The 25746-nt window shown below is 41.6% G+C and overlaps 1 protein-coding gene across 1 annotated transcript; it reads left to right on the plus strand.

The window, feature by feature from the left end:
- Positions 1-603: 603 nt before the first annotated feature.
- Positions 604-24848, plus strand: LOC120022762 (integrin alpha-X-like). The gene is made up of 29 exons (XM_038966759.1): positions 604-697; positions 934-1001; positions 1397-1511; positions 1729-1859; positions 2773-2915; positions 3017-3170; positions 9421-9556; positions 9759-9835; positions 9994-10117; positions 11840-11982; positions 12220-12360; positions 12554-12751; positions 12872-13002; positions 13177-13331; positions 13817-13983; positions 14195-14317; positions 14472-14542; positions 14652-14793; positions 16691-16789; positions 20911-20990; positions 21200-21277; positions 21383-21461; positions 21704-21808; positions 21909-21950; positions 22072-22197; positions 23241-23354; positions 23456-23485; positions 23584-23694; positions 23796-24848. Exons 1-29 carry the CDS (start codon positions 604-606, stop codon positions 23853-23855), a joined length of 3237 nt encoding a protein of 1078 aa, XP_038822687.1. The 3' UTR covers positions 23856-24848.
- Positions 24849-25746: the final 898 nt, after the last annotated feature.

Genomic DNA, 25746 nt, shown 5'->3' on the forward strand with positions numbered 1-25746 from the left:
CTGGGTCTTCCTTTCCTGTGGCGGTCCTTATGAGAGCCAGTTTCATCATAGCGCTTGATGGGTTTTGCGACTGCACTTGAAGAAACTTTCAAAGTTCTTGTTGAGAGAATACCAAGAGTGTTCAAAGCTGTCATTAAGGCAAAGGGCTATTGCAGCAGACGACCACACCAGGTTCCACTCCTATCAGTTAAAAACAAGAAGAAGCGGCTCCAGTGGGCACATGATCACCAACACTGGACAATTGAGGAGTGGAAAAACATTGCCTGGTCTGATGAATCACGGTTCCTGTTGCTTCATCCTGATGGTAGAATCAGGATTTGGCGTAAGCAGCATAAGTCCATGGATCCATCCTGCCTAGTATCAAGGGTACAGGCTGGTGGAGATGGTGTACTGGTGTGGGGAATGTTTTCCTGGCACACGTCAGGTCCCATGGTACCAATTGAGTAACAAACATTTCCGACACCTTGTAGAATCCATGACCCAAAGAATTCAGGCTGTTCTAGAGGTAAAGGGTGTACATAATAAACTGAATATATATATAAGTAGTGACACAGGCTCATCTAAATCGACCAATCCATACTGTTATTTCTCACCCACAGGGTAATGGTCAGTGCTCCATATCAGAAGAACGGATCTGGTGGAATCTGTAGATGTGCTCAAGACAGAACAAACTGTAAAGACTGTTACACTCCTCAAGGTAGAGATGGAAGTTGATGATACACTATACTGTACTTACTGGACTGCAATTTAGAAAGGTGGTTACCTTAACAAAATGAATAATTATACGAATTATTAGAACATGTAACACCTATCACGGTAACCATGGCTAATCGATATTTGTCAGAGTATTAAAATATTGCTGAAATGTCAACAAGATCTTGAAAATGAGAAACACTAGTTGATTCTGCAAGTCTGCCTTTTGCCTTCCAACAGGAACTGACACAATCAAGTACATTGGACTGTCTATGGCTGGACAATCTACTTCTCCTCCAACGTTCACTGTAAGATAACCACCAAACAGTTATTTTGATCATGTTCTTGTTTTCAAATACTCCATGTGAGTATACTTTACATATGTAATACATGTGTTTGGCTGTGTTTACAACAGGCTGCCCAATTATGATCTTGATTTCACTAATTGGTATTTTGACCAATCAGATCAGCTCTGAAAAAGATCTGATGTGATTGGACAGAATACCAATTAGTGGGAAGAATATCAGAATTGGGCTGCCTGTTTAAATCTAAATTACTTGTTTCACTTGAGTTATAAAACAATACCTCAGCAATCTCAAAATGAGCATGGCAAATTCCTGTAAATCTCTTTTGAAGCCATCTGAGGTCCACCAGACAATCCATTATTTTATCACATTTACAATTATTTATTCTCCTCATTCAGGCCTGCAGCCCTGGCCTGGCACACACGTGTGATGGGAACTCCTATCTGAACAGTATTTGTTATCAGTTCAACAGCCAGCTCCAGATCACCTCGAGCTTCACACCTGCCTTCCAAGGTATAACGGCGAAACTTGAAGACAATTGTCGATAATAATAACATAACCCAAGAGTTTTAGGTATACATTGACTGTTTATTCATGTCATGCTAAATTACATTAGGATTAGGTCACAAAATATTAATTGTGAATGATAAGATCTGGTTTCCTGAATATGTAAAGAATGTTGTGAGTGTTATCCATCAAATACATTTATGTAATTCACTTTCTCTTCCAGAATGTACTAAGAAAATAGTGGACCTCGTTTTCCTCTTTGACGGATCAGGAAGCATGACAAAGAATGAATTTAATGAGAACAAAGGTTTCATAAACAATATCATGACAACCCTAAAAAACTCCTCAATCAAGGTATTCTTCCCTTTAAATTTCATAACTTGAATCATGCTTGTGAGGTTGCTGAACATACATCTGTTTATCTACACTCTTAGAAGTAAAGGTGCCTAGAAGAAGCTTTTGGGTTGCCACACCGGCAGAACCTTTCCAGTTCAAACAGGTTCCTTGAGGAACCCCTCTGAAAAGGGTCTTCGAGGAACCCCTGTGTAAAGTTTCAAACCGGAACCTTTTTGTGATGGGAGGAGTTACATTTTGAACCTTTCTAATAATATATTGTAGAGGTGGCAGCCTATCAGATTGTAGGAGTGGCTTATTGGAGGTGACGCTTTCAGATGATTATTTTTGGCCACCCGTTAGCGTAAATGTTTGTACACTGCAAAAACAATTACTTGAATATTTACACATATTTATTCTAATATAATATTAAGAATATTTACATTTATGTTAACATATAGTAATAACGTGGCAAGTATTCTAACCTCGGGAGTGGCATAGGCTCTTGAGGATCTCATATGCCTCTATTGATGAAGCTACAAAACTGTCGGTGTTCAACCTTAACATGGGATTACAATACAACAGATCAAATGAACAGGAATAACATTTACTCTAACGGGTGACCAAAAAAATATCTATGTTAAAGCCACACGACTACTACGCCGCGCCTCCATTCCAGGGTTCCTCCAGGAGCCCAATGCTACTTTGAACCATTAAACGTCCCTCCAAGAATCCCTCAACTAACTGAAGGTGCAAATATGAACCATTGACTAGCAATGGTTCCTTGTAGAACCTCAGGGGTTTCTTGAGGATCTTCAGGGTTCCTCGAGTCACCACTAATTCTAAGAGTGTATGTCAAATACCCATGTCGCTGCATGGAAAGTATGGAATGAAATCAATTTTAGTCATCTTTTCCTCTTTTTTTAAACCACAGTTCGCAGCGGTTCAGTTCTCAACAAGAGCCAGGACAGTTTTCAACTTCAATGACTACCAAGAGGGGAGAGCCTTGACTAATCTTTGGAAAGAAGAGCACATGGCTGATCTAACCAACACACATCAGGCGATAGACTTTCTTTTGTAGGTCACAGTTGATCATTATTAATCAGTTTTACTTGACGAAAGGGGATTGTGGTATAAGAAAGATAGCTTGATCTGTTGTTTGTATACATCTAATTCAGGAAAAACATTTATGAAAACCAAGCCGCCGGCGCCACCGCAGATGCAACTAAAGTACTGGTCGTAATAACAGATGGAGATCCCAGTGATACTGATAGAAAGTTTAACTCTATCAAAAGAAGTGATGACAAAAACATAATCCGCTTCATCATCGGGGTAAGTCCTTAAAATGGGAGAGCCTGCATGCCTCCAACACAACACCACACAATTGTTTGACTTACAGTGCATTCGGAAAGTATTCAGACCCCTTGACTTTTTCCACATTTTGTTACGTCACAGCCTCATTCTAAAATTGATTCAATTGTTTTTTTTACCTCATTAATTTACACACAATAATCCATAATGACAAAGCAAAAACAAGTTTTTAGACATTTTTGCAACCCCCCCAAAGAAAACTGAAAAATCTAATTTACATAAGTATTCAGACCCTTTGCTATGAGACTCGAAATTGAGCTCAGGTGCATCCTGTTTCCATTCATCATCCTTGATGTTCCTACAACTTGATTAGAGTCCACCTGTGGTAAATTCAAGTGATTGGACATGAATCGGAAAGGCACAAACCTATCTAAATAAGGTCCCACAGCAAAAACAAAGACATGAGGTCAAAGGAATTGTTCGTATAGTTCCGAGACAGGATTGTGTTAAGGCACAGATCTGGGGATGGAAGGTTACCAAAAAATGTTGCAGCATTGAAGGTCCCCAAGAACACAGTGGCCTCCATCATTCTTAAATGGAAGAAGTTTGGAACCACCAAGACTATTCCTAGAGCTAGCCTCCCGGCCAAACTGAGCAATCGGGAGAGAAGGGCCTTGGTCAGGGAGGTGACCAAGAACCCGATGGTCACTCTGAGCTCCAGAGTTCCTCTGTGGAGATGGGAGAACCTTCCAGAAGGACAACCATCTCCAAAGCACTCCACCAATCAGGCCTTTGTGGTAGTGGCCAGACGGAAGCCACTCCTCAGTTAAAGGCACATGACAACCCGCTTGAAGTTTGCCAAAAAGCACCTAAAGGACTCTCAGACCATGAGAAACAAGATTCTATTGGCCTGATGAAACCATGATTGAACTCTTTGGCCTGAATGCCAAGCGTCACGTCTGGAAGAAATCTGGCACCATCCCAACGGTGAAGCATGGTGATGGCAGCATCATGCTGTGGGGATTTATTTCAGCAGCAGGGACTGGGAGACTAGTCAGGATCGAGGGAAAGATGAACAGAGGAAAGTACAGAGATCCTTGATGAAAACCTGCTCCGGAGTGCTCAGGGCCTCAGACTGGGGTGGAGGTTCAACTTCCAACAGGACAATGACCCTAAACACACATCCGAGACAACGCAGGAGTGGGTTCAGGACAAGTCTCTGAATGTCCTTGAGTGACCCAGCCAGAGCTGAGAGGATCTGCAGAGAAGAATGGGAGGAACTCCCCAAACACAGGTGTGCCAATCTTGTAGCCTCATACCCCGTAGACTCAAGGCTTTAATCATTGCCAAAGGTGCTTCAACAAGGTACTGAGGATAGAGTCTGAATACTTATGTAAATAAGGTATTTCTGTTTATTATTTTTTATAGATTTGCAACAATTTCTAAAAACCTGTTTTCGCTTTTTCATTATTGGGTATTGTTTGTAGATTGTTGAGAAAAAACATGATTTAATCCATTTTAGAATAAGGCTGTAACGTAACAAAATGTGGAAAAAGTCAAGGGGTCGGAGTACTTTCCGAATGCACTGTAATTCCATTACAACTGTTTCATTCCCATAACTACAGCTGATTGATCACTAGCCAATAAATTTTGACTAGGAGGTATGCTCTCTTCCTAGTTGAAACGACCAAATGCCAATATATTTGCATCTCTGTGAACTTCAAGTGAAATGTTTTGCAAACGCACCTCAATCCAGGGATGGAAGATTTTGCTGTAGTCCTACAGTACTTATCCCACAACAATTTACGGTGAATGGAGAAGATTGAAATACTGCTAGTTTTTAATTAAACTGCCTACTTCATCCTCATGCTGGTTAGCTCATGCTAAAGCAGCAGTATTTTATCTTCTCCATTTACCCAACATTTTTGTGGGATAATTAGTAGTACAGCAACACCTTCCATCCCTGGATTAAGGTACATTTTCAAATCGTTTCACTTGAAGTTAACAGAGGTGCAAATATATTGGCAAATAGTCATTTCTCCTCCACCTAAAAATGTGTCTGTTCCCACTCCCTCTCCCATCAATAACTCCACAACTGCTAGTAAATTTACTAAATGCTTTTATCCTCTACTAATGGTCCTGTTCTGTCATCAAATCAAATCAAATGTATTTATATAGCCTTTCTTACATCAGCTGATATCTCAAAGTGCTGTACAGAAACCCAGCCAAAAACCCCAAACAGCAAGCAATGCAGGTGTAGAAGCACGGTGGCTAGGAAAAACTCCCTAGAAAGGCCAAAACCTAGGAAGAAACCTAGAGAGAAACCAGGCTATTCAAATGTTCATAAATGACCAGCATGGTCAAATAATAATAATCACAGTAGTTGTCGAGGGTGCAACAAGTCAGCACCTCAAGAGTAAATGTCAGTTGGCTTTTCATAGCCGATCATTGAGAGTATCTCTACCGCTCCTGCTGTCTCTAGAGAGTTGAAAACAGCAGGTCTGGGACAGGTAGCACGTCCGGTGAACAGGTCAGGGTTCCATAGCCGCAGGCAGAACAGTTGAAACTGGAGCAGCAGCACGGCAAGGTGGACTGGGGACAGCAAGAAGTCATCATGCCAGGTAGTCCTGAGGCATGGTCCTAGGGCTCAGGTCCTCCGAGAGAGAGAAAGAAAGAAAGAAAGAGAGAATTAGAGAGAGCATACTTAAATTCACACAGGACACCAGATAAGACAGGAGAAATACTCCAGATATAACAGACTGACCCTAGCCCCCCGACACATAAACTACTGCAACATAAATACTGGAGGCTGAGACAGGAGGGGTCAGGAGACACTGTGGCCCCATCCGATGATACCCCCGGACAGGGCAAAACAGGCAGGATATAACCCCACTCACTTTGCCAAAGCACAGCCCCCACAGCACTAGAGGGATATCTTCAACCACCAACTTACCATCCTGTGACAAGGCCGAGTATAGCCCACAAAGATCTCCGCCACGACACAACCCAAGGGAGGGCTCCAACCCAGACATGAAGACCACGTCAGTGACTCAACCCACTCAAGTGACGCACCCCTCTTAGGGACGGCATGGAAGAGCACCAGTAAGCCAGTGACTCAGCCCCTGTAATAGGGTTAGAGGCAGAGAATCCCACTGGAGAGAGGAGAACCAGCCAGGCAGAGACAGCAAGGGCGGTTCGTTGCTCCAGAGCCTTTCCGTTCACCTTCACACTCCTGGGCCAGACTACACCAAATCATATGACCTACTGAAGAGATGAGTCTTCAGTAAAGACTTAAAGGTTGAGACCGAGTCTGCTTCAATCACATGGGTAGGCAGACCATTCCATAAAAATGGAGCTCTATAGGAGAAAGCCCTGCCTCCAGCTGTTTGCTTAGAAATTCTAGGGACAATTAGGAGGCCTGCGTCTTGTGACCGTAGCGTACGTGTAGGTATGTACGGCAGGACCAAATCGGAAAGATAGGTAGGAGCAAGCCCATGTAATGCTTTGTAGGTTAGCAGTAAAACCTTGAAATCAGCCCTTGCCTTAACAGGAAGCCAGTGTAGGGAGGCTAGCACTGGAGTAATATGATCACATTTTTTGGTTCTAGTCAGGATTCTAGCCGCTGTATTTAGCACTAACTGAAGTTTATTTAGTGCTTTATACGGGTAGCCAGGAAGTAGAGCATTGCAGTAGTCTAACCTAGAAGTAACAAAAGCATGGATTAATTTTTCTTCATCATTTTTGGACAGAAAGTTTCTGATTTTTGCAATGTTACATAGATGAAAAAAAGCTGTCCTTGAAACAGTCTTGATATGTTCGTCAAAAGAGAGATCAGGGTCCAGAGTAACGCAGAGGTCCTTCACAGTTTTATTTGAGACGACTGTACAACCATCAAGATTAATTGTCAGATTCAACAGAAGATCTCTTTGTTTCTTGGGACCTAGAACAAGCATCACTGTTTTGTCCGAGTTTAAAAGTAGAAAGTTTGCAGCCATCCACTTCCTTATGTTTGAAACACAGGCTTCTAGCGAGGGCAATTTTGGGGTTTCACCATGTTTCATTGAAATGTACAGCTGTGTGTCATCCGCATAACAGTGAAAGTTAACATTATGTTTTCGAATGACATCCCCAATAGGTAAAATATATAGTGAAAACAATAGTGGTCCTAAAACGGAACCTTGAGGAACACCGAAAATTTACAGTTGATTTGTCAGAGGACAAACCATTCACAGAGACAAACTGATATCTTTCCGACAGATAAGATCTAAACACTGATCATCACACTGATGATTTACTGAACAGGTTCAGTTTCACCAGTTAAAACCACAAATAAACTGTATGCCTTGGTTAAATGACCACACTATTGCCTTAAAAAGTGTACTTAGAAATGCAGAACGGAAATGGAAGGTCTGCAAACGTCAAGTATTCTATGAGATAAGGAAGGATCTGATGAAAAATTACAATGTTGCGGTTAAAGAGGCAAGAACAAACTACTTCTCTACCCTGATCTCTGAGGAATCCCACAATTTGAAAAGGCAGTTTTTTTTAAAGCATGTTGTTGGCCCCCTAACAGGGACAGGCTCGCATCCCCTGATCTCTGCAAACAGTTTTATTTTTATTTATTTTTTATCCCATTTTCTCCCCAATTTTCGTGGTATCCAATCGCTAGTAATTACTATCTTGTCTCATCGCTACAACTCCCGTACGGGCTCGGGAGAGACGAAGGTCGAAAGCCATGCGTCCTCCGAAGCACAACCCAACCAAGCCGCACTGCTTCTTAACACAGCGCGCCTCCAACCCGGAAACCAGCCGCACCAATGTGTCGGAGGAAACACCGTGTACCTGGCCCCCTTGGTTAGCGCGCACTGCGCCCGGCCCGCCACAGGAGTCGCTGGAGCGCGATGAGACAAGGATATCCCTACCGGCCAAACCCTCCCTAACCCGGACGACGCTATGCCAATTGTGCGTCGCCCCACGGACCTCCCGGTCGCGGCCGGCTGCGACAGAGCCTGGGCGCGAACCCAGAGACTCTGGTGGCGCAGTTAGCACTGCGATGCAGTGCCCTAGACCACTGCGCCACCCGGGAGGCCTGCAAACAGTTTTTAAGATTCTTTACAAAATTGTAAAGAAAGTTGCCCTCGACTGGTGCAGGTCATATCTATGTGGCAGACGTTTCTCAGTGAGCATAGGTGCTTCAGTATCGACCCCAGTACCTATTCACTGTAGTGTCCCTCAGGGGTCAATTCTGGACTTCATTATTTTTTCCCTGTACATGCTTCCCCTTGGTGACATCATCCACAATCACAACATTCAGTTTCACTGCTATGCAGACACCTTTATTTACTAATCAGACCCAGGGTTCTACTAAGCTAGAATATGGAATTGATTTAAGATGGTAATACCATGGATTCTTTAGCTATTTGATTTTGCTTTAGCTATTTTTCCTTTAGCTATCCCAAAAAACAAAACAAAAATAATTTGATTAAATATTAAATTTGGACTTTACTACTATAGACCATAGAAAATCTGTTGAATAACACATTCATAAATGGTTTTAAAAAAAGACAGTCAAAAAATAAATACTAAGGAATAAGGATTTGAAGTGTCTGTCCTATATCTAGGAGATCTAACAAAGCTCAGGAAATATTGTTTTTTTTTTGATACATTTAACCCCTTATTTTTGTTGGCACCAAACTACCTCCATACTTCCATTAATTTGTATGTTCGTGAAAGTCTCATCTTTCCATAGAGTGGTCATACTAGTTTTTAGGCCAAACCGTTCGGACGCTACAGACGTTTTCGTAAGAAGACCGATTTTCGGTATGTCTCACGGTCTGACAAACACCACTGTAGCTCCGTCACTTTCCACTGCAGATGCGGAAGACCGACATAGGCGGATGCGGTGGGAAGTGACGCACAAAGCCGATGCATAAAAACAGATCTCTATCTTAAACTGACGGATTTTGATGGGGACTTTTTTATCATGTTACTTAGATTGACACACGGGTGAGTCAATAGATGATTAAATCGCTGCTGAAGACGCTTTTATAAAGATTATTTTAATTAGCTTTATTTTTTCATTCTCCTACTGGTACTTGTATAAAAGGGCTATACAAATATAGTTTTTATAATTATTATTATTGTTATTAGTAGTTTCAAGGGTCCAGTCCAACTTCCCAGTTACGATGTGGATGTTTAAATATCATTCATATTGAAAAGGAAATTAGACTTCACTATAATTCCTGCCCTCAAGTGATATATTTCTTGGCAGGTCAAGATTGACAATTTGACGAAACTCAAGTCCCTGGCATCAGAGCCAAAAGAGAACAACACTTTCCTCATCCAGGACTACAACGGACTAAAAGGAATCCTAGACAACTTTCAAAAAAAGATCTTCAACATTGAGGGTACAACTCCAGAATTAGTTGAAATCTCTTATTACTACTTACTTATTTTTCAGCAAAGTCCCTGTCAGCTGAGAGTTGTTATTCATTAAAAAAAACTGAAGTGGAAATACTGGTCACCTCCTGAAATATACACCTTACTCAAAACATTCCACAGTAGAAGTATTAATGTATCGCAATTAATATCAGTGTTCGTATATTCTAGGTTCCAAGACTGCTCTGGCTGGCAACTTGACGAAAGAGATGTCTCAGAGTGGGTTCAGCGCTGTCTACGTTAATAAGGTGCGATATTGCGATAGTATGTACAGTATGTTTTATCATGATCTTAATATTTTTTATAAATGTACTTACCACCATTGCAACTAGTTTATGGACGCAATATATAGTTAATTAATGCTTATTAATGAAAAATATTACCCAATGTTTTATTTCCTCTACAGGACACCTTGGTTCTGGGCTCAGTGGGATCAAACAACTGGCGTGGGTCCCTCTTTGAGACTGAGGGTCTGGGATCAGAGGAAAGGGAAATTCAGGACCCCACATTGGACAAAGATTCCTATATGGGTAATGGAACATTAACTTAGGGCTAGGTGTCCCGCTAGCCAGACAACTTCCGGTGAAACTGGATGGCACACAATTTAAATAAATAATCATAAAAATTATGGATATTAAACATTTAGGTACATACAAGTGTCGTATATCGGTTGAAAGCTTAAATTCTTGTTAATCTAACTGCACTGTCCGATTTACAGTAGCCATTACAGCGAAAGCATGCCATGCGATTGTTTGAGGACGGTGCCCCACATCAAAATATTTTTCCACCGGCACAGGTTTCAGAAATTCACAAATAGCGATTAAATATTCACTTACTTTTTGAAAATCTTCCTCAAATTTGTCGTCCAAATGGTCCCAGCCATAACATGTAGTGTCGTTTTGTTAGATAAAATCTTTCTTTACATCCCAAAAAGTCAGTTTAGTTTGCGCCATCGATTTGAGTAATCCACTCGTTCAACATGCAGAGAAAGGAATCCGAAAATGTACCCCTAAACTTTGTTTCAACAAGTCAAAATAAGTTTATATTTACTCCTCAGATACCCTAAAATGTTATCAAACTATAATATTTCTTACGGAAAGAAGTATGTTCAATAGGAAACCGATTTTAGCAGGTGCGTTCTGTCTTCATCAAGCACGCATACACAAATTTCCAAGACTGTCCCTGTACTAAAACCGATATTTCTTATTCGTTTTGGAAGTTACAAGCCTAAAACCTTGAATATAGACTGCTGGCACCCCGTGGAAGCCATAGGAATTGCATCCTGGGAGCTAGAATTCAGTATGCCCCTATACTTTCCATTGTAAGAGCATGGGTTCTCAAAAATAAAAATATTCTGGTTGGTTTTTCTTTGGATTTTCTCCTACCATATCTATTGTGTTATATTCTCCTACATTATTTTAACATTTCTACAAACTTCAAAGTGTTTTCTTTCCAATGGTACCAATTATATGCATATCCTGGCTTCTGGGCCTGAGCAACAGGCAGTTTACTTTGGGCACGTCATTCAGGCGGAAATTGAGTAAAAGGACCTAGCCCAAAGAAGTTTAGAGGGTCGTGCGAACAGAGGGTAGTGCGAACGGCCCAGTACGTCACTGGGGCCAAGCTTCCTGCCATCCAGGACCTCTATACCAGGCGGTGTCAGAGGAAGGCCCTAAAAATTGTCAAAGACTCCAGCCACCCTAGTCATAGACTGTTCTCTCTGCTACGGCACGGCAAGCGGTACCGGAGCGCCAAGTCTAGGTCCAAGAGGCTTCCAAACAGCTTCTACCCCCAAGCCATAAGACTCCTGAACACCTAATCAAAATAGCTACCCAGACTATTTGCATTGCCCCCCCTCCACCCTCTTTTACATCGCTGCTACTCTCTGTTGTTATTATCTACGTATGCATAGTCACTTTAATACCTCTACCTACATGAACATATTACCTCAACTAACCGGTGCTCCCGCACATTGACTGTACCGGTACCCCCCTGTATATAGTCTCGCTATTGTTATTTTACTGCTGCTCTTTAATTACTTGTTACTTTTATTTCTTATTTTTATCCGTATTTTTTTTAAACTGCATTGTTGGTTAGGGGCTCGTAAGTAAGCATTTCACTGTTGTATTCGGTGCATGTGACTAATACGATTTGATTTGAACAAACACTATTTACAAAGCTCCATTAGTTCAGATGTTTCAGAGAAGGGAGTGTAGTTACAATGTACCTACACTTCTTTATTGTTCCTATAGGATACTCTGTAGCTGTTGGGAAGAAGAACGAGAACCTTCTATATTTTACCGGAGCACCAAGATCTGAACACATGGGACGGATCCTACTTTTCAACAAGGTTAACAACAACTGGACTGTGGCACAAAGATTGTCTGGAGAACAGGTTGGTAACATTAGCTATTTCTGTAAGCAGTGTTGTATATCAATCAAGTTATACAATAGGGACAGCATGAAACCAGCTTTTGTGGTTACTTCAACGGTTGATTCACTCCTCCGATAGTAAAGAGGAACACATGATATCACTTTTTATGTTTACTTATGAGTTCCATTCAAAAACCAGAAGACTTCTTAAAACATTTCAAAACTATTTTTGTATGAATGTAAGTTTGGATTTTCTCAGATGGGCTCCTACTTCGGGGCAGAGCTATGTTCTGTGGACATAGACTCAGACGGCAACACAGACTTCCTCTTGGTGGGTGCACCAATGTTTCACCAACCACCTAGAGAGGGCAGGATCTACGTCTACACACTGACTGATAAGGTGGACTTAACTGTGAATCTCTGAACAACAGATTCAAATGCTGCAATTTGTGGTTGAATATGTTCATCAGGGACAAAGTGATCTGGAAGCTGATATTGATTAATTTGTATATAAATATCCATCCTCTTCAATAACACTGCACAAAAAGACAATGTAATATGGATTTATCTTCATGTGATCTCTCCTTTATTAGCTGGAACTGAGGATGGAGATGAATGTTTCAGTGCTGGCTCGGGGTAGATTCGGCTCCTCCATCTCCTCTCTCACAGACCTGAATGGAGATGGGCTGAAGGATGTAGCTGTGGGCGCTCCACTTGAGGACGATCACAGGGGGGCCGTGTACATCTACCTGGGTGAAAAGCTAAAGGGAATCCGCCCTGAATTCAGCCAGGTGAGACAGACGAAGATGGAAATCATTCAAAAAGGCTCTTCATGATCAAAGAAAACAGACATCCCTCCTGGGATATCAATATCAATGCCTTTTCATGAAATGTTTGTCTTCTTACTGCAGCACATCTCAGCTGCGAGGATGAGATCTAAGCTCCAGTTCTTTGGCCAGACGATTGATGGGAAGATGGACCTGGGTGAGGATGGACTGACTGACATCGTAGTAGGAGCGCGTGGCGCAGTTGTCGTCTTGAGGTACGAGTCCAAAAAAGGATAAGAAAAGACAGCTGGTTTAAAATGACAGTAAAAATATCCCACTAGTGTGTGATCTGCACTGAATGGGGGCTGAACGCAATGAGGTGTGGGCGGTGCTACCCAACATCGTACAATGTAAGCTAACATCACTGTCTTTATCTCAATCGCTCACAGGTCCAGACCGGTCCTCAGCCTCTCTGCTCATCTCCACTTCCATCCCTCGGAGATCAGCACTGATAACTTTGACTGTCTGGCAAAAGAGATAATTTCCCCCGTGGTGACTTTAACAGCCTGCTTTAACATGGCAGAGGCAACAAAGAGTAAAGCTGGTAAGAACTCTCAGAACATTAGGAACACTGATGGCTTTGTGCTTTCCAACAGAAATCATGATCTGAGACCACATAATTGTGGCCTTGGTGGTCTAGGTCGGAGCCTCGGTGCATAGCTAAATTACTGACCCCAATACGTGGGTCTTGGTCTCTGAAGACCAGTGGAGGCTGCTGAGGGAAGGATGGCTCATAATAATGTCTGGAACAGAGTAAATGGAATGGCATCAAACACATAGAAACCATGTTTGTTACCATTCCACTTATTCCGCTCCAGCCATTACCACAAGCCCGTCCTCCCTAATTAAGGTGCCACCGACCTGTGGTGAAGACCCAGATGAAGTCCAAGTGTTTTGGGTCACAAGAGTTAAGGTCTTGACTCCATCTCTGCTTTCTACTTTAATGGTGTTCATCAACAGGCAACCATGAGGTTCAGAACTTCTCTCCCTGATAGGGAAGCCATTTACGACTCTTGTGTACTTTTCCAGAGGCGCTGAGTGCAGGGATGAACGTCTCCTACTCGCTGGATGTGGATCCAGTGAGACAGAGGAGCCGAGCCTTTTACAGTGACACGAACAAAGGGGCCAGAAGTCTTCTCTCTACTGTGGAGCTGAGAAAGAAGCGGACCTGCTTCAACCACTCAGTCTACATGACAGTATGATCAATGCGAACCTGTAGCTATGCAACAATACAACAACCATAATGTTTCTCGTAAAGAGGGGATTTAATGAATAACATTAAGTTGTTAGGTTGTTGAATTATTATTGGATTGTTATTGTGTGTTGATCTTATTCAGTGATGAGAAGAATGAGGGTTTTTCAGGACTATGGATAGGAAAATTAATGCCACATTTTCTTTTCTTCCAGCAATGCGTGATTGACACATTATCGCCCATAATCATCCAACTTAATTTTTCTCAATCTGAAAGCCAACAAGAGGGTCGTACTGCCATTCTGAATACTGACAGTCCTACAAAGGCTGTGGTCGAGGTACGAGGAAACATTCTGGGTCTGACTAAAACCTGTTCACTTACAATGATCAACAGTACTAGCAATTACTGTGGACTGAGTATTGTAATTTAGCCAAAGACCTGTGAAAACATGTCATCTAAACACATTCACAGTTGTCTTGAATTCGTCACAGGTGCCCTTTCAAAAGAACTGCAAAGAAAATGAAACCTGTTTGGCAGAGCTTGAGGTGGACTTCAACTTCATGTAAGTGTCTGATAAACAGAGGCCACATAAAGTAACTTGTTTGTAGCTATAATAATTACTGACTGCTCAAGTATGTTTTCTGACTGTACAGTCTTGTCTCTCTTATCAGCACATCGACTTTATTAGTGGTGGACCAGAGTTACTTCAACGTGACTATAAGACTGTCCAATCACGGGGATGACTCCTACAACACCAGTCTAACCCTCCTCTACCCTCCTGGCCTCTCATTCTCCATGATGCATCTTCAGAAGGTAATACCGACACCCCTCCATCTATTGTGTAATTCACTCTGATATTTTCTTCTTGCTCTCATCTAAACCAATGTTATTAAATGCTGGAGACCCAAACCATGTTCAGCCAATCAAGGGTTAGATGATTAGTTTAATCAGTGGTGTTCCTCCTGGGCTGGAACAAAAGCTTTCCTTGCACATCTTGTGGGTCTGCAGAACCAGGATAGAAGAACATTGATTTAAACATCAGTTTGCAGCCAAACATTTAAATGTACCCTACATGTGCTAATTATTTATAAAATATTAAAAGTTGCACTATGCAGAAATCACTCCACCCTTTCCTGGTTACTAAAATTGTAATAGTTAGCCTAGGTTTGTGACAAAACAAGCAAGTATAGTGTAGAGAATTATTGTACCATCTAAATAGCTGTGAAATATATTTTCCAAAACCAAACATATTGTATTTTCAGCTGTTTGAAGCTGGTGTACGAAACTGAAAGTAAGACACAAAAACAAAACGTAACTGGAAGCAGTGTTAGGTTCCTAACAAACAGAGTAAAAAGTAAAATGGACAACTAGAAAAACCATAAACCAAGTTTATTCACCCACTGGGTCATACAGCTGCAAAGACAAGGTATGATTACACAAGCATATATATTTATAACCTCCTACTAGCCGGTGTCAACCCCTTTTACATCTCTGTTGCTAGTGTAACGGATGTGAAATGGCTAGCTAGTTAGCGGGTATGCGCTAGTAGCATTTCAATCAGTTACGTCACTTGCTCTGAGACTTTAAGTAGGGTTTCCCCTTGCTCTGCAAGGGCCGTGGCCTTTGTGGAGCGATGGGTAACGATGCTTCGTGGGCGACCGTTGTTGATGTGTGCAGAGGGTCCCTGGTTCGCGCCCGTGTCGGGGCGAGGGGACGGTACTAAAGTTATACTGTTACATTGATGCTGTTGACCCGGATCACTGGTTGCTGCGGAAAAGGAGGATGTTGAAAGGGGGGTGAGTGTAACGGATGTGAAATGGCTAGCTAGTTAGCGGGTATGCGCTAGTAGCATTTCAATCAGTTACGTCACTTGCTCTGAGACTTTAAGTAGGGTTTCCCCTTGCTCTGCAAGGGCCGCGGCCTTTGTGGAGCGATGGGTAACGATGCTTCGTGGGCAACCGTTGTTGATGTGTGCAGAGGGTCCCTGGTTCGCGCCCGTGTCGGGGCGAGGGGACGACGTAAAGTTATACTGTTACACTAGGCAGGAACTTAATTGGTTCCTCTCACTGGTGTAGTCATGGCCCTGCCTGATGCTCAAACCTTCGTGGGCAAGGAAGTGTTTGTGTGTGCGATAGGACTGTAGTAGGAGGGTCGTTGTGGTCGGACCCTTTGGCTCCCCTCCCAGAGGTTTCTTCTCTTGACCTCGAGCCAAATTCATCAGTCTTCCCTAGTCCTGCAGCTGGCCTGCCTTTTCAGGAACTGAAGCTAGACTGTTGCCCTTTGCTTCTCTCTGTAGGAACATTGATATTTAATAATAACATCTTTGAACAGAATATTACATTTGCGCACTCCCCCTTGTCTCACTCAGTAACTTTCCATACACCAAATTCCTATACATGTAAAGTAATCAATATGTTCTCGTATGGTATCATGAAGAAGTATATTTGAAGCTTGAATCCAACAAAAATAGCGGCCATAGAACATATCTACCCCTTCTCAGACTTGCTTTCAATGAGAATGACAGATCTATAACTCCCATTTGTATGTGAATTTGGTCGGGTTGCCCAAAAATGTACATATAGCGATTTATGCGTAGTGCACCTTTAAGTGTTGAATTGATTAGTTCCGTAAAATTGTTAATTTTTAACAGGCTTGTTTATTTTAGACTGTATTTATTTTACACACTTGACATATTGTCTGTATTCCATAGTCCACAAGGAGAACTGTGTTCAGCTGTGGCGGTCTGGAAGGTGAAATGGACAGGACTACATGCAGTGTCAGCATACCTGTCTACCGTAGTAAAACTACCGTGAGTGATTACTTAGATATACCAGTAAATAATGCTCAACTGTGAATACACGGTAAAGCTTTAAAATGTTCTTAAATGATAAAGACTCAGAGCTACAAGCAGTAACTCAATGTCTTATTGAGTGACAGCTTTGATTTGACTATATACAGTGCCTTCAGAAAGTATTCAGACCCCTTGACTTTTTGCACATTTTGTTGTTACAGCCTGAATTTAAAATAGATTAAATATAGTTTTTTTTGTTTATCACTGGCATACACACAATACCCCATGATGTCAGTGGAATTATGTTTGACATTTTTACAAATGAATTAAAAATGAAAAGCTGAAATGTCTTGACTCAGTTTAACCCTTTTTTAACCCTTTTTAAGCTTAAATAAGTTCAGAAATAAAATTGTGCTTAAGTCCCAAATTGCATGGACTCACTGTGTGCAATGATGAGTAGAGAGCAGAGCATTACTTTATTCATCTCAACTTGGGAAATTGTTTGATCACAGCATGTATCAATGACTTAAAATGACAGGACACGCAACAATGACCAACATGATAAAAACCAAACATTAAGACAAAAAGGCACATACACCATAGTATCCCTAAAATAATAACCTGATTCAAGTGCTGTTTTTTTTATCCTACTTTGGGAGAGAGAAAAAACAGGCAACAACATTTTCCAATAGGAAGACCTCATAACCGTTAATCAATTAGTCATTAAAAAGCTTCATGGCTGTCAGTAAAAATGACCATCTAAACCTCTCTGTGGAACATCTGGGCAGGCTTAACCTGCTACTGAAGCTGCTCCTGTGTTGCATTCGAGCCCTGGTGGAGTGGGTGTGTGTCATGTGCAGCTTTTTTATGAACATGTCCTGCATTGATTCCAGCCTGCTGCCAATTGTAGCACTGTCTTTCTTAAGGATTTTGTCAAGCATGCTTATGTCCTCCTTAGCTAAGTTCCCTTTCCAGCACACAATGGCATAGGTCGCTACACTCGCCACGACATTGCTATAGAACATATGAAGCATTTTGTCACATACTTTAAAAGTTCAAATCTTCTTTAAAATACATTCTGGTTTGGGGTATATGCAGCAGTTTGGGCCGTCTGGCTCATTGTGAACTGGTTGAAGTCCATTTATTCCTAACAAAGGCCGTAATTAATTTGCCAGAATTGTACATAATTATGACATAACATTGAAGGTTGAACAATGTAACAGCAATATTTAGACTTAGGGATGCCATCCGTTAGATAAAATACGGAACGGTTCCGTATTTCACTGAAAGAATAAACGTTTTGTTTTCGAAATTATAGTTTCCGGATTTGACCATTTTAATGACCAAAGGCTCGTATTTCTGTGTGTTATGTTATAATTAAGTCTATGATTTGATAGAGCAGTCTGACTGAGCGATGGTAGGCACCAGCAGGCTCATAAGCATTCATTCAAACAGCACTTTCCTGCATTTGCATAAAGGCACTAAAGTAATACTGCAAAACTGTGGCAAAGAAATTAACTTTTTGTCCTGAATACAAAGTGTTATGTTTGGGGGCAAATCCAATACAACACATTACTGAGTACCACTCAATATTTTCAAGCATAGTGGTGACTGCATCATGTTATGGGTATATTTGTAATCGTTAAGTGTGGAGTTTTTCAGGATAAAAAATAAACAGAATGGAGCTAAGCACAGGAAAAGTCTGAGAGGAAAACATGGTTCAGTCTGTTTTCCACCAGACACAGATTAATTCACCTGTCAGCAGGACAATAACCTAAAACACAAGGCCAAATCTACACTGGAGTTGCTTACCAAGAAGACAGTGAATATTCCTGAGTGAGTTACTGTTTTGACTTAAATCTACATGAAAATCTATGGCAAGACCTGAAAGTGGTTTTCTACTAATGATCAACAATCAATTTGACAGAGCTTGAAGAATTATTTTAATAAATGGGCAAATGTTGCACAATCCAGGTGTGGAAAGCTCTTAGAGACTTACCCAGAAAGACTCACGGAAGTAGTCGCTGCTAAAGGTGCTTTTACAAACTATTGACTCAAGAGTGTGAATACTTACATTTACATTTAAGTCATTTAGCAGACGCTCTTATCCAGAGCGACTTACAAGTTGGTGCATTCACCTTATGATATCCAGTGGAACAACCACTTTACAATAGTGCATCTAACTCTTTTAAGGGGGGGGGGGGGGGGGTTAGAAGGATTACTTTATCCTATCCTAGGTATTCCTTAAAGAGGTGGTGTTTCAGGTGTTTCCGGAAGGTGGTGATTGACTCCGCTGACCTGGCGTCGTGGGGGAGTTTGTTCCACCATTGGGGTGCCAGAGCAGCGAACAGTTTTGACTGGGCTGAGCGGGAGCTGTACTTCCTCAGAGGTAGGGAGGCGAGCAGGCCAGAGGTGGATGAACGCAGTGCCCTTGTTTGGGTGTAGGGCCTGATCAGAGCCTGAAGGTACGGAGGTGCCGTTCCCCTCACAGCTCCGTAGGCAAGCACCATGGTCTTGTAGCGGATGCGAGCTTCAACTGGAAGCCAGTGGAGAGAGCGGAGGAGCGGGGTGACGTGAGAGAACTTGGGAAGGTTGAACACCAGACGGGCTGCGGCGTTCTGGATGAGTTGTAGGGGTTTAATGGCACAGGCAGGGAGCCCAGCCAACAGCGAGTTGCAGTAGTCCAGACGGGAGATGACAAGTGCCTGGATTAGGACCTGCGCCGCTTCCTGTGTGAGGCAGGGTCGTACTCTGCGAATGTTGTAGAGCATGAACCTACAGGAACGGGTCACCGCCTTGATGTTAGTTGAGAACGACAGCGTGTTGTCCAGGATCACGCCAAGGTTCTTAGCACTCTGGGAGGAGGACACAATGGAGTTGTCAACCGTGATGGCGAGATCATGGAACGGGCAGTCCTTCCCCGGGAGGAAGAGCAGCTCCGTCTTGCCGAGGTTCAGCTTGAGGTGGTGATCCGTCATCCACACTGATATGTCTGCCAGACATGCAGAGATGCGATTCGCCACCTGGTTATCAGAAGGGGGAAAGGAGAAGATTAATTGTGTGTCGTCTGCATAGCAATGATAGGAGAGACCATGTGAGGATATGACAGAGCCAAGTGACTTGGTGTATAGCGAGAATAGGAGAGGGCCTAGAACAGAGCCCTGGGGGACACCAGTGGTGAGAGCACGTGGTGCGGAGACAGATTCTCGCCACGCCACCTGGTAGGAGCGACCTGTCAGGTAGGACGCAATCCAAGCGTGGGCCGCGCCGGAGATGCCCAACTCGGAGAGGGTGGAGAGGAGGATCTGATGGTTCACTGTATCAAAGGCAGCCGATAGGTCTAGAAGGATGAGAGCAGAGGAGAGAGAGTTAGCTTTAGCAGTGCGGAGCGCCTCCGTGACACAGAGAAGAGCAGTCTCAGTTGAATGACTAGTCTTGAAACCTGACTGATTTGGATCAAGAAGGTCATTCTGAGAGAGATAGCAGGAGAGCTGGCCAAGGACGGCACGTTCAAGAGTTTTGGAGAGAAAAGAAAGAAGGGATACTGGTCTGTAGTTGTTGACATCGGAGGGATCGAGTGTAGGTTTTTTCAGCAGGGGTGCAACTCTCGCTCTCTTGAAGGCGGAAGGGACGTAGCCAGCGGTCAAGGATGAGTTGATGAGCGAGGTGAGGTAAGGGAGAAGGTCTCCGGAAATGGCCTGGAGAAGAGAGGAGGGGATAGGGTCAAGCGGGCAGGTTGTTGGGCGGCCGGCCGTCACAAGACGCGAGATTTCATCTGGAGAGAGAGGGGAGAAAGAGGTCAAAGCACAGGGTAGGGCAGTGTGAGCAGAACCAGCGGTGTCGTTTGACTTAGCAAACGAGGATCGGATGTAAATGAGCTCTCTGTTTCATTTTCAATAAATTTGCAAAAATAAATCTAAAAACATGTTTTTACTATGTCATTATGGGGTATTGTATGTAGATGGGTGAGATTTTTTTATTTAATCCATTTTGAATTCAGGCTGTAACAAAATGTGGAATAAGTCAACAGGTATGAATACTTTCTGAAGGCATACCTTCCACTTCTTTTCCACTTCCACAGTTATGATCCCATTTCAAATCAAGTCTGACTTTGTCAACAATGCCATTTCTTTTTTCAGGCAGTGTTCACCAGTAAATTCCATATTTTGAATAGATACAACTGGAACGACACAATGGAAATGACCGTCATCGGCCTGAGGTAGAAAATCTGCTTCCACAATGTGAATTGTGTGAGAGAATCAGTCCAGTAAACACACATTTCCCAGTGCAGTCAAAGTATTGTACATACATTGATTAAACCAAACTAGTTGTATACAACCCCAATACTTTCTACTCAATTAGCTGAAGGACTTCATAGCATTCCATTTATGTACACAAAAAATGCATTTGCCTTTGCTTTATTTACAGCGACAATGGAAACTCAACCAATAGTTCCCTAACCAGGACCATCCCTGTTCAATATGCAGTTGACCTGGTAGCAAAAGCGTAAGTCTTTACACGCCTATACTTAACATTTTGTTTGAGAATGACTCCATCAAGTTCATTGAATAAAATCAAGGTGACTTATGTATCTTTTTGTTGTTGTTGAAGCCTTCCCCAAGACTCCACCACTTACATTAACTTTACTCTGGAGGACACATCACCTAAAAGACTGGTGAATGTATATGAGGTAAACAATCAGCTGCTATTGCTGTGACTGATCTTGAAAGTGTGATTCACATGTGGGGGACTGTGCTAGATCTTTTTATACTCCAAAAACTATTTTAATGTCTCTGTCGCTCTAGCCTTGCTCATTTGGGAGTTAGGGTTTATGTTTTGTAACAAATTCTGTGACAAATGCCTTTGTATAAAATCTCTATACAAATGTTATTGTTAGTATCATTGAGTGATTAAATGTCCCACTGTTTACAGGTGCAGAATTTGGGATTTAAGTCTGTACCAGTCACAGTTGCCTTCACTTTCCCAACTAAGCTTGAGCACAGATTTGAAATGGACTACCAAATATCTGTCTTACAGGTAAACTGTTCACATTCCTTACGAAAGTCCTGACATTTTACTGGCACAATTTCTGTCAATAGGAAACACCTAATACAAGTTTCCTTTCTTTTCTTTGAAGAACTACACTCAATGTGGAAAGGTCATCAATTCATCAACAGAGGTGAGAATTCAAAAATGCCACTCACTCTTGACATTGTTGGTAACTGATCCAATCAGGTTACAACTCAGTATAGTAAATCATGTTACTGAAACACACATGTTGCTTCTGGCTGTGTTTACAGTACTGCTCTCCAGAAAAATACTGCAAGTCCATCGAGTGTGACAGTTTCCTTTTGGAGAAGTTTTTGACAGTTACATTTGTGCTGTCTGGAAATGTTTCCTTCAAGGACCTCGATCAACATGCAAAGGTCTGTATTAAGACACCTTTAACAAATAATGGTACAGAGTAACAACATGCTAATAATTAATAAGACTTTGAGACAGCAAACATCCCACTTTAAATCTTTGTCACATTTATTGTTCTTTAGCACGCTACACCATTTAAGCTAGAAATGCCATTCAAACTTTTAAAGGTGCAGAGTGGACTCATTGATATATATATATTAAATTATACTTTTAAACTATTGAGCTTTTTGTCCTCCATCCACTTCCATGGGATTTCTTCAACATTCTAAAAGGTTCCATTGTTAGACTCCCATGAATTCCAATATTCTATTATACAAATCAACAGATGTCTTAATAACTGCATCAACTTCATCCATTAACTTCCCAGTGCTGAATACACCATGCAAGAGACGCCATGCAGTAAGCATGAACTTTTGTAGGCTTTTTGACTGGTCTTCAAATGGGCAAAATCGTAGCGCAATAGTCTTCATCGCAAAAATGTCATAAAAGGCATCTGATTTTATGATATAAACTTGAAGCCCCTGCAAAAGACCAGGAACATGGAAGTATGTTGTGGGAATGTATCACTTGCCTGGCGCAACTGACAAATCAGCTATTTTCCCCAAAATTTACAGGGTATGACATCTTGGTCTACATATCTGCTTTTCAAATCAGAACAGATATCTACCTATCAAATGATGCAGCTTTGTTAGTTGCTGCATCTACAACGTTTTCTGTCAACTTTAACAAACTGACATTTTGACCACTTTCCGAGCATTTTATACCACAACTTAGACATAACATATGGGTCTAATACTTCTCTGCTATTCAAATCTGAAATCAGACAGCTGTTCTAATAACCACTACTTTTAGTTTGAACTTTGAAACATCTGCCGTTTTGACCACTTTCCCAACAAGTTAGACGAAGCTCTACGTTTTTGTCTAACTTCTCTGCTATTTAAATCTGAAATCAAAACACTTCTACTACCACAAAATGCTTTAAGAATTGAAGCAAGGGGCACAATTTTATTTAATGTTGTTCGACTAACAATATCTCACTCCACAGAGCTTGTCATTGCCAAATAAATTCACTGGGGATAGAGAAACAGTCAACTTCATCAGTTTTGTCAAACTCAGCTATGACAAAAATCGATATGTCCAGACAGCGAGTGACCCAGGGGTAAGTTTCCTGTCAAAAACTTTTCTTCAACAAAGATACAAATATTTATTGAGCAAAGATTCACAAAAGCATACATTTTGTAATATTTCTGTGCTCATTAGGATAACTCTACAAGCGTCCACCAAACACAGGTAATTCCGTTTGTGGAATTAAACTGATTTACTGCATAAGAGTTGTTTTAAAATGCTTGTTTTATTGTCACGCATGGTCTCAAAATGTATTCCTCCAGATTGATGTTCAGGCTGAGATCATCATTCCTCCACATACAGCGCTGATAATAGGTACAGGAGTTGGAGTAGGACTCTTTCTCCTGATCATCATCACAATGGCCATGTATAAGGTGAGTATCAATGATGCGACGGAACCTTTGCTTCTGCATTGTAAAGGATCAACACTTTGATTGTTGAACTATTCAACATCCTTTCTTTCCTTTCTACTCAGATGGGATGCTTCCAGAGAAAAAGCCTTGATAATGACGAGAATGAAGGGGGAATAGAGTAAGCAAGATGACGCTGCTAAGGCTAACAATGTCTATGCTAATGCTTTGGGGAAGCAGCCACAGCCCGAGAGTGGAGGCAAAACTTCTCCTAGTTGACATTGACAGTAAAAAAATGGCTTCCACGCTAGCAATGAGGGGGTAGGGGAGGGACCAAAAGAGAAACAGGATGTGTCAGAGTCAGATGCAGGCTAAAGGAGTAGTAAAGTAGTCTAAGCAAAAAAAGGAAATGTACTTGGTATTCAGACTTACCTTATGTTGCTTCCTTATGCACACTGAATACATGTAATTCAACCACCCAAAACCCTCTCACTTGTTGGCCAACAGATTTTCTCATGGAGTTTTCATTCAATAGGTTTTTCAGTACATTTATCTAATGTAAATATCCAATATTTAATTGATTGAACTACTGAATGGCAACTTTCAGTATTAATCAAACCATTATACTGAGAAAGGCATACATTTTCTAAGGGGCCTGACTCAGATTTAGGAAATGTATGCCTTTTCTATGCACTTCTCAGTAGTTGGTATACAGGCTTAACTAATGCAGGTGTGCAAAGGGCATTGCAGGCCTGGTTTCCTTGGGCACACTTAATTTAATTAAACAGCTGAAAACCTTCCCACTTGCTGGCCAACAGATTTCCTTGTGGAATTGTAATTCAATACATTTATCTTAAGCCATCCCTTTAAATACAGTATAGCTTTAATTATAATTTGTCGACAGACTAGAATACATAGAGAACGTGTTCAGAATATATGGATCAATGAAAAATAGCCATCTAAATATGCATATTCATCTCTGTTTCAGCACCAACTGGTATATTTAGGGACATTTTTGGGTTAGAAAATATGAATCAGAAAAAAACTGCTGAAGAACCTTTAGGCACAATATATATTGATGAATAAAACAAATTGTGGTTTGATTCATCCTGAAAGTTGTCAAATTCAATCCATGAAATTTTGGAAGGTGTAAAAAAAAAAGTACAATAAGTTTTGAACAATAGTCCTACCCTAATCATGGAGCTGTATAACAACAGTCCAGCCACCGTGCACCAGGCTCCCAAATTATTGCACAACATGTTGGCTGGGTGGGGGTGGAGGCCATCTTTTTGGTTCTCTTTTCAGTCATTGTAAATAACAATGTTTAAATGACTTGCCTAGTTAAATAAAAGGTACAAATAAAATAAAATAAATAAATTGTGCTTGATTTATTACTTGTGCTTTGAGATTATCAAAATGATCAATACTTTGTAGTTGTGCCTTTTGTAATGTCTACATGGTGGCAGCCCAGGTGCAATGTGTGAGATCGTGGAAATCAGATTAAAAAAGGTATTTATACCCTTTGTAATTGAAAGCCTAAATTTGCTCTGGTGCAATACATTTCCTCAACAAGTCACAACGTGTTGGACTCCACCTGTGTAAGAAATGTATAGATCACCTGCCTTAAATTAATCTGTAAGGATAAATACCGCTCTCTCTGTATGGTCCCACAGTATGATAGAGACTTTCAAAAGAAAGAGCAAGTCAGAGATGTGATTATAGAGAAGCACAAATCTGGGGAAGGGTACACAACCATTTCAACGTCACTGAAAGTCCCTCTGAGCTCAGTGCAGTCCGAGTGGAAAAAATAAACTACCACGACACTCCCTAGATCAGGCCCCCACTCCAAACTTAACAGGCACTTAGGGAAGCTACTGTGAGGACTGTGACATTAGTCAGTGGCTGCAAACTGTGAGGACTGTGACATGGCATTCCACAAAAAGGATCTTTATGGTAGAGTGGCAAGGAAGAAGCCCTGGCTGGAGAAAATCCTTGTCTGCAAAGAGTTCGCAAAACATCCCCTAGAAGATGCTGCAGTTGTGGCAGAATGTCTGGTGATCTGATGAGACTAAAGTG

Source organism: Salvelinus namaycush, chromosome 2, assembly GCF_016432855.1.
Source record: "Salvelinus namaycush isolate Seneca chromosome 2, SaNama_1.0, whole genome shotgun sequence".
NCBI lineage: Eukaryota > Metazoa > Chordata > Actinopteri > Salmoniformes > Salmonidae > Salvelinus > Salvelinus namaycush.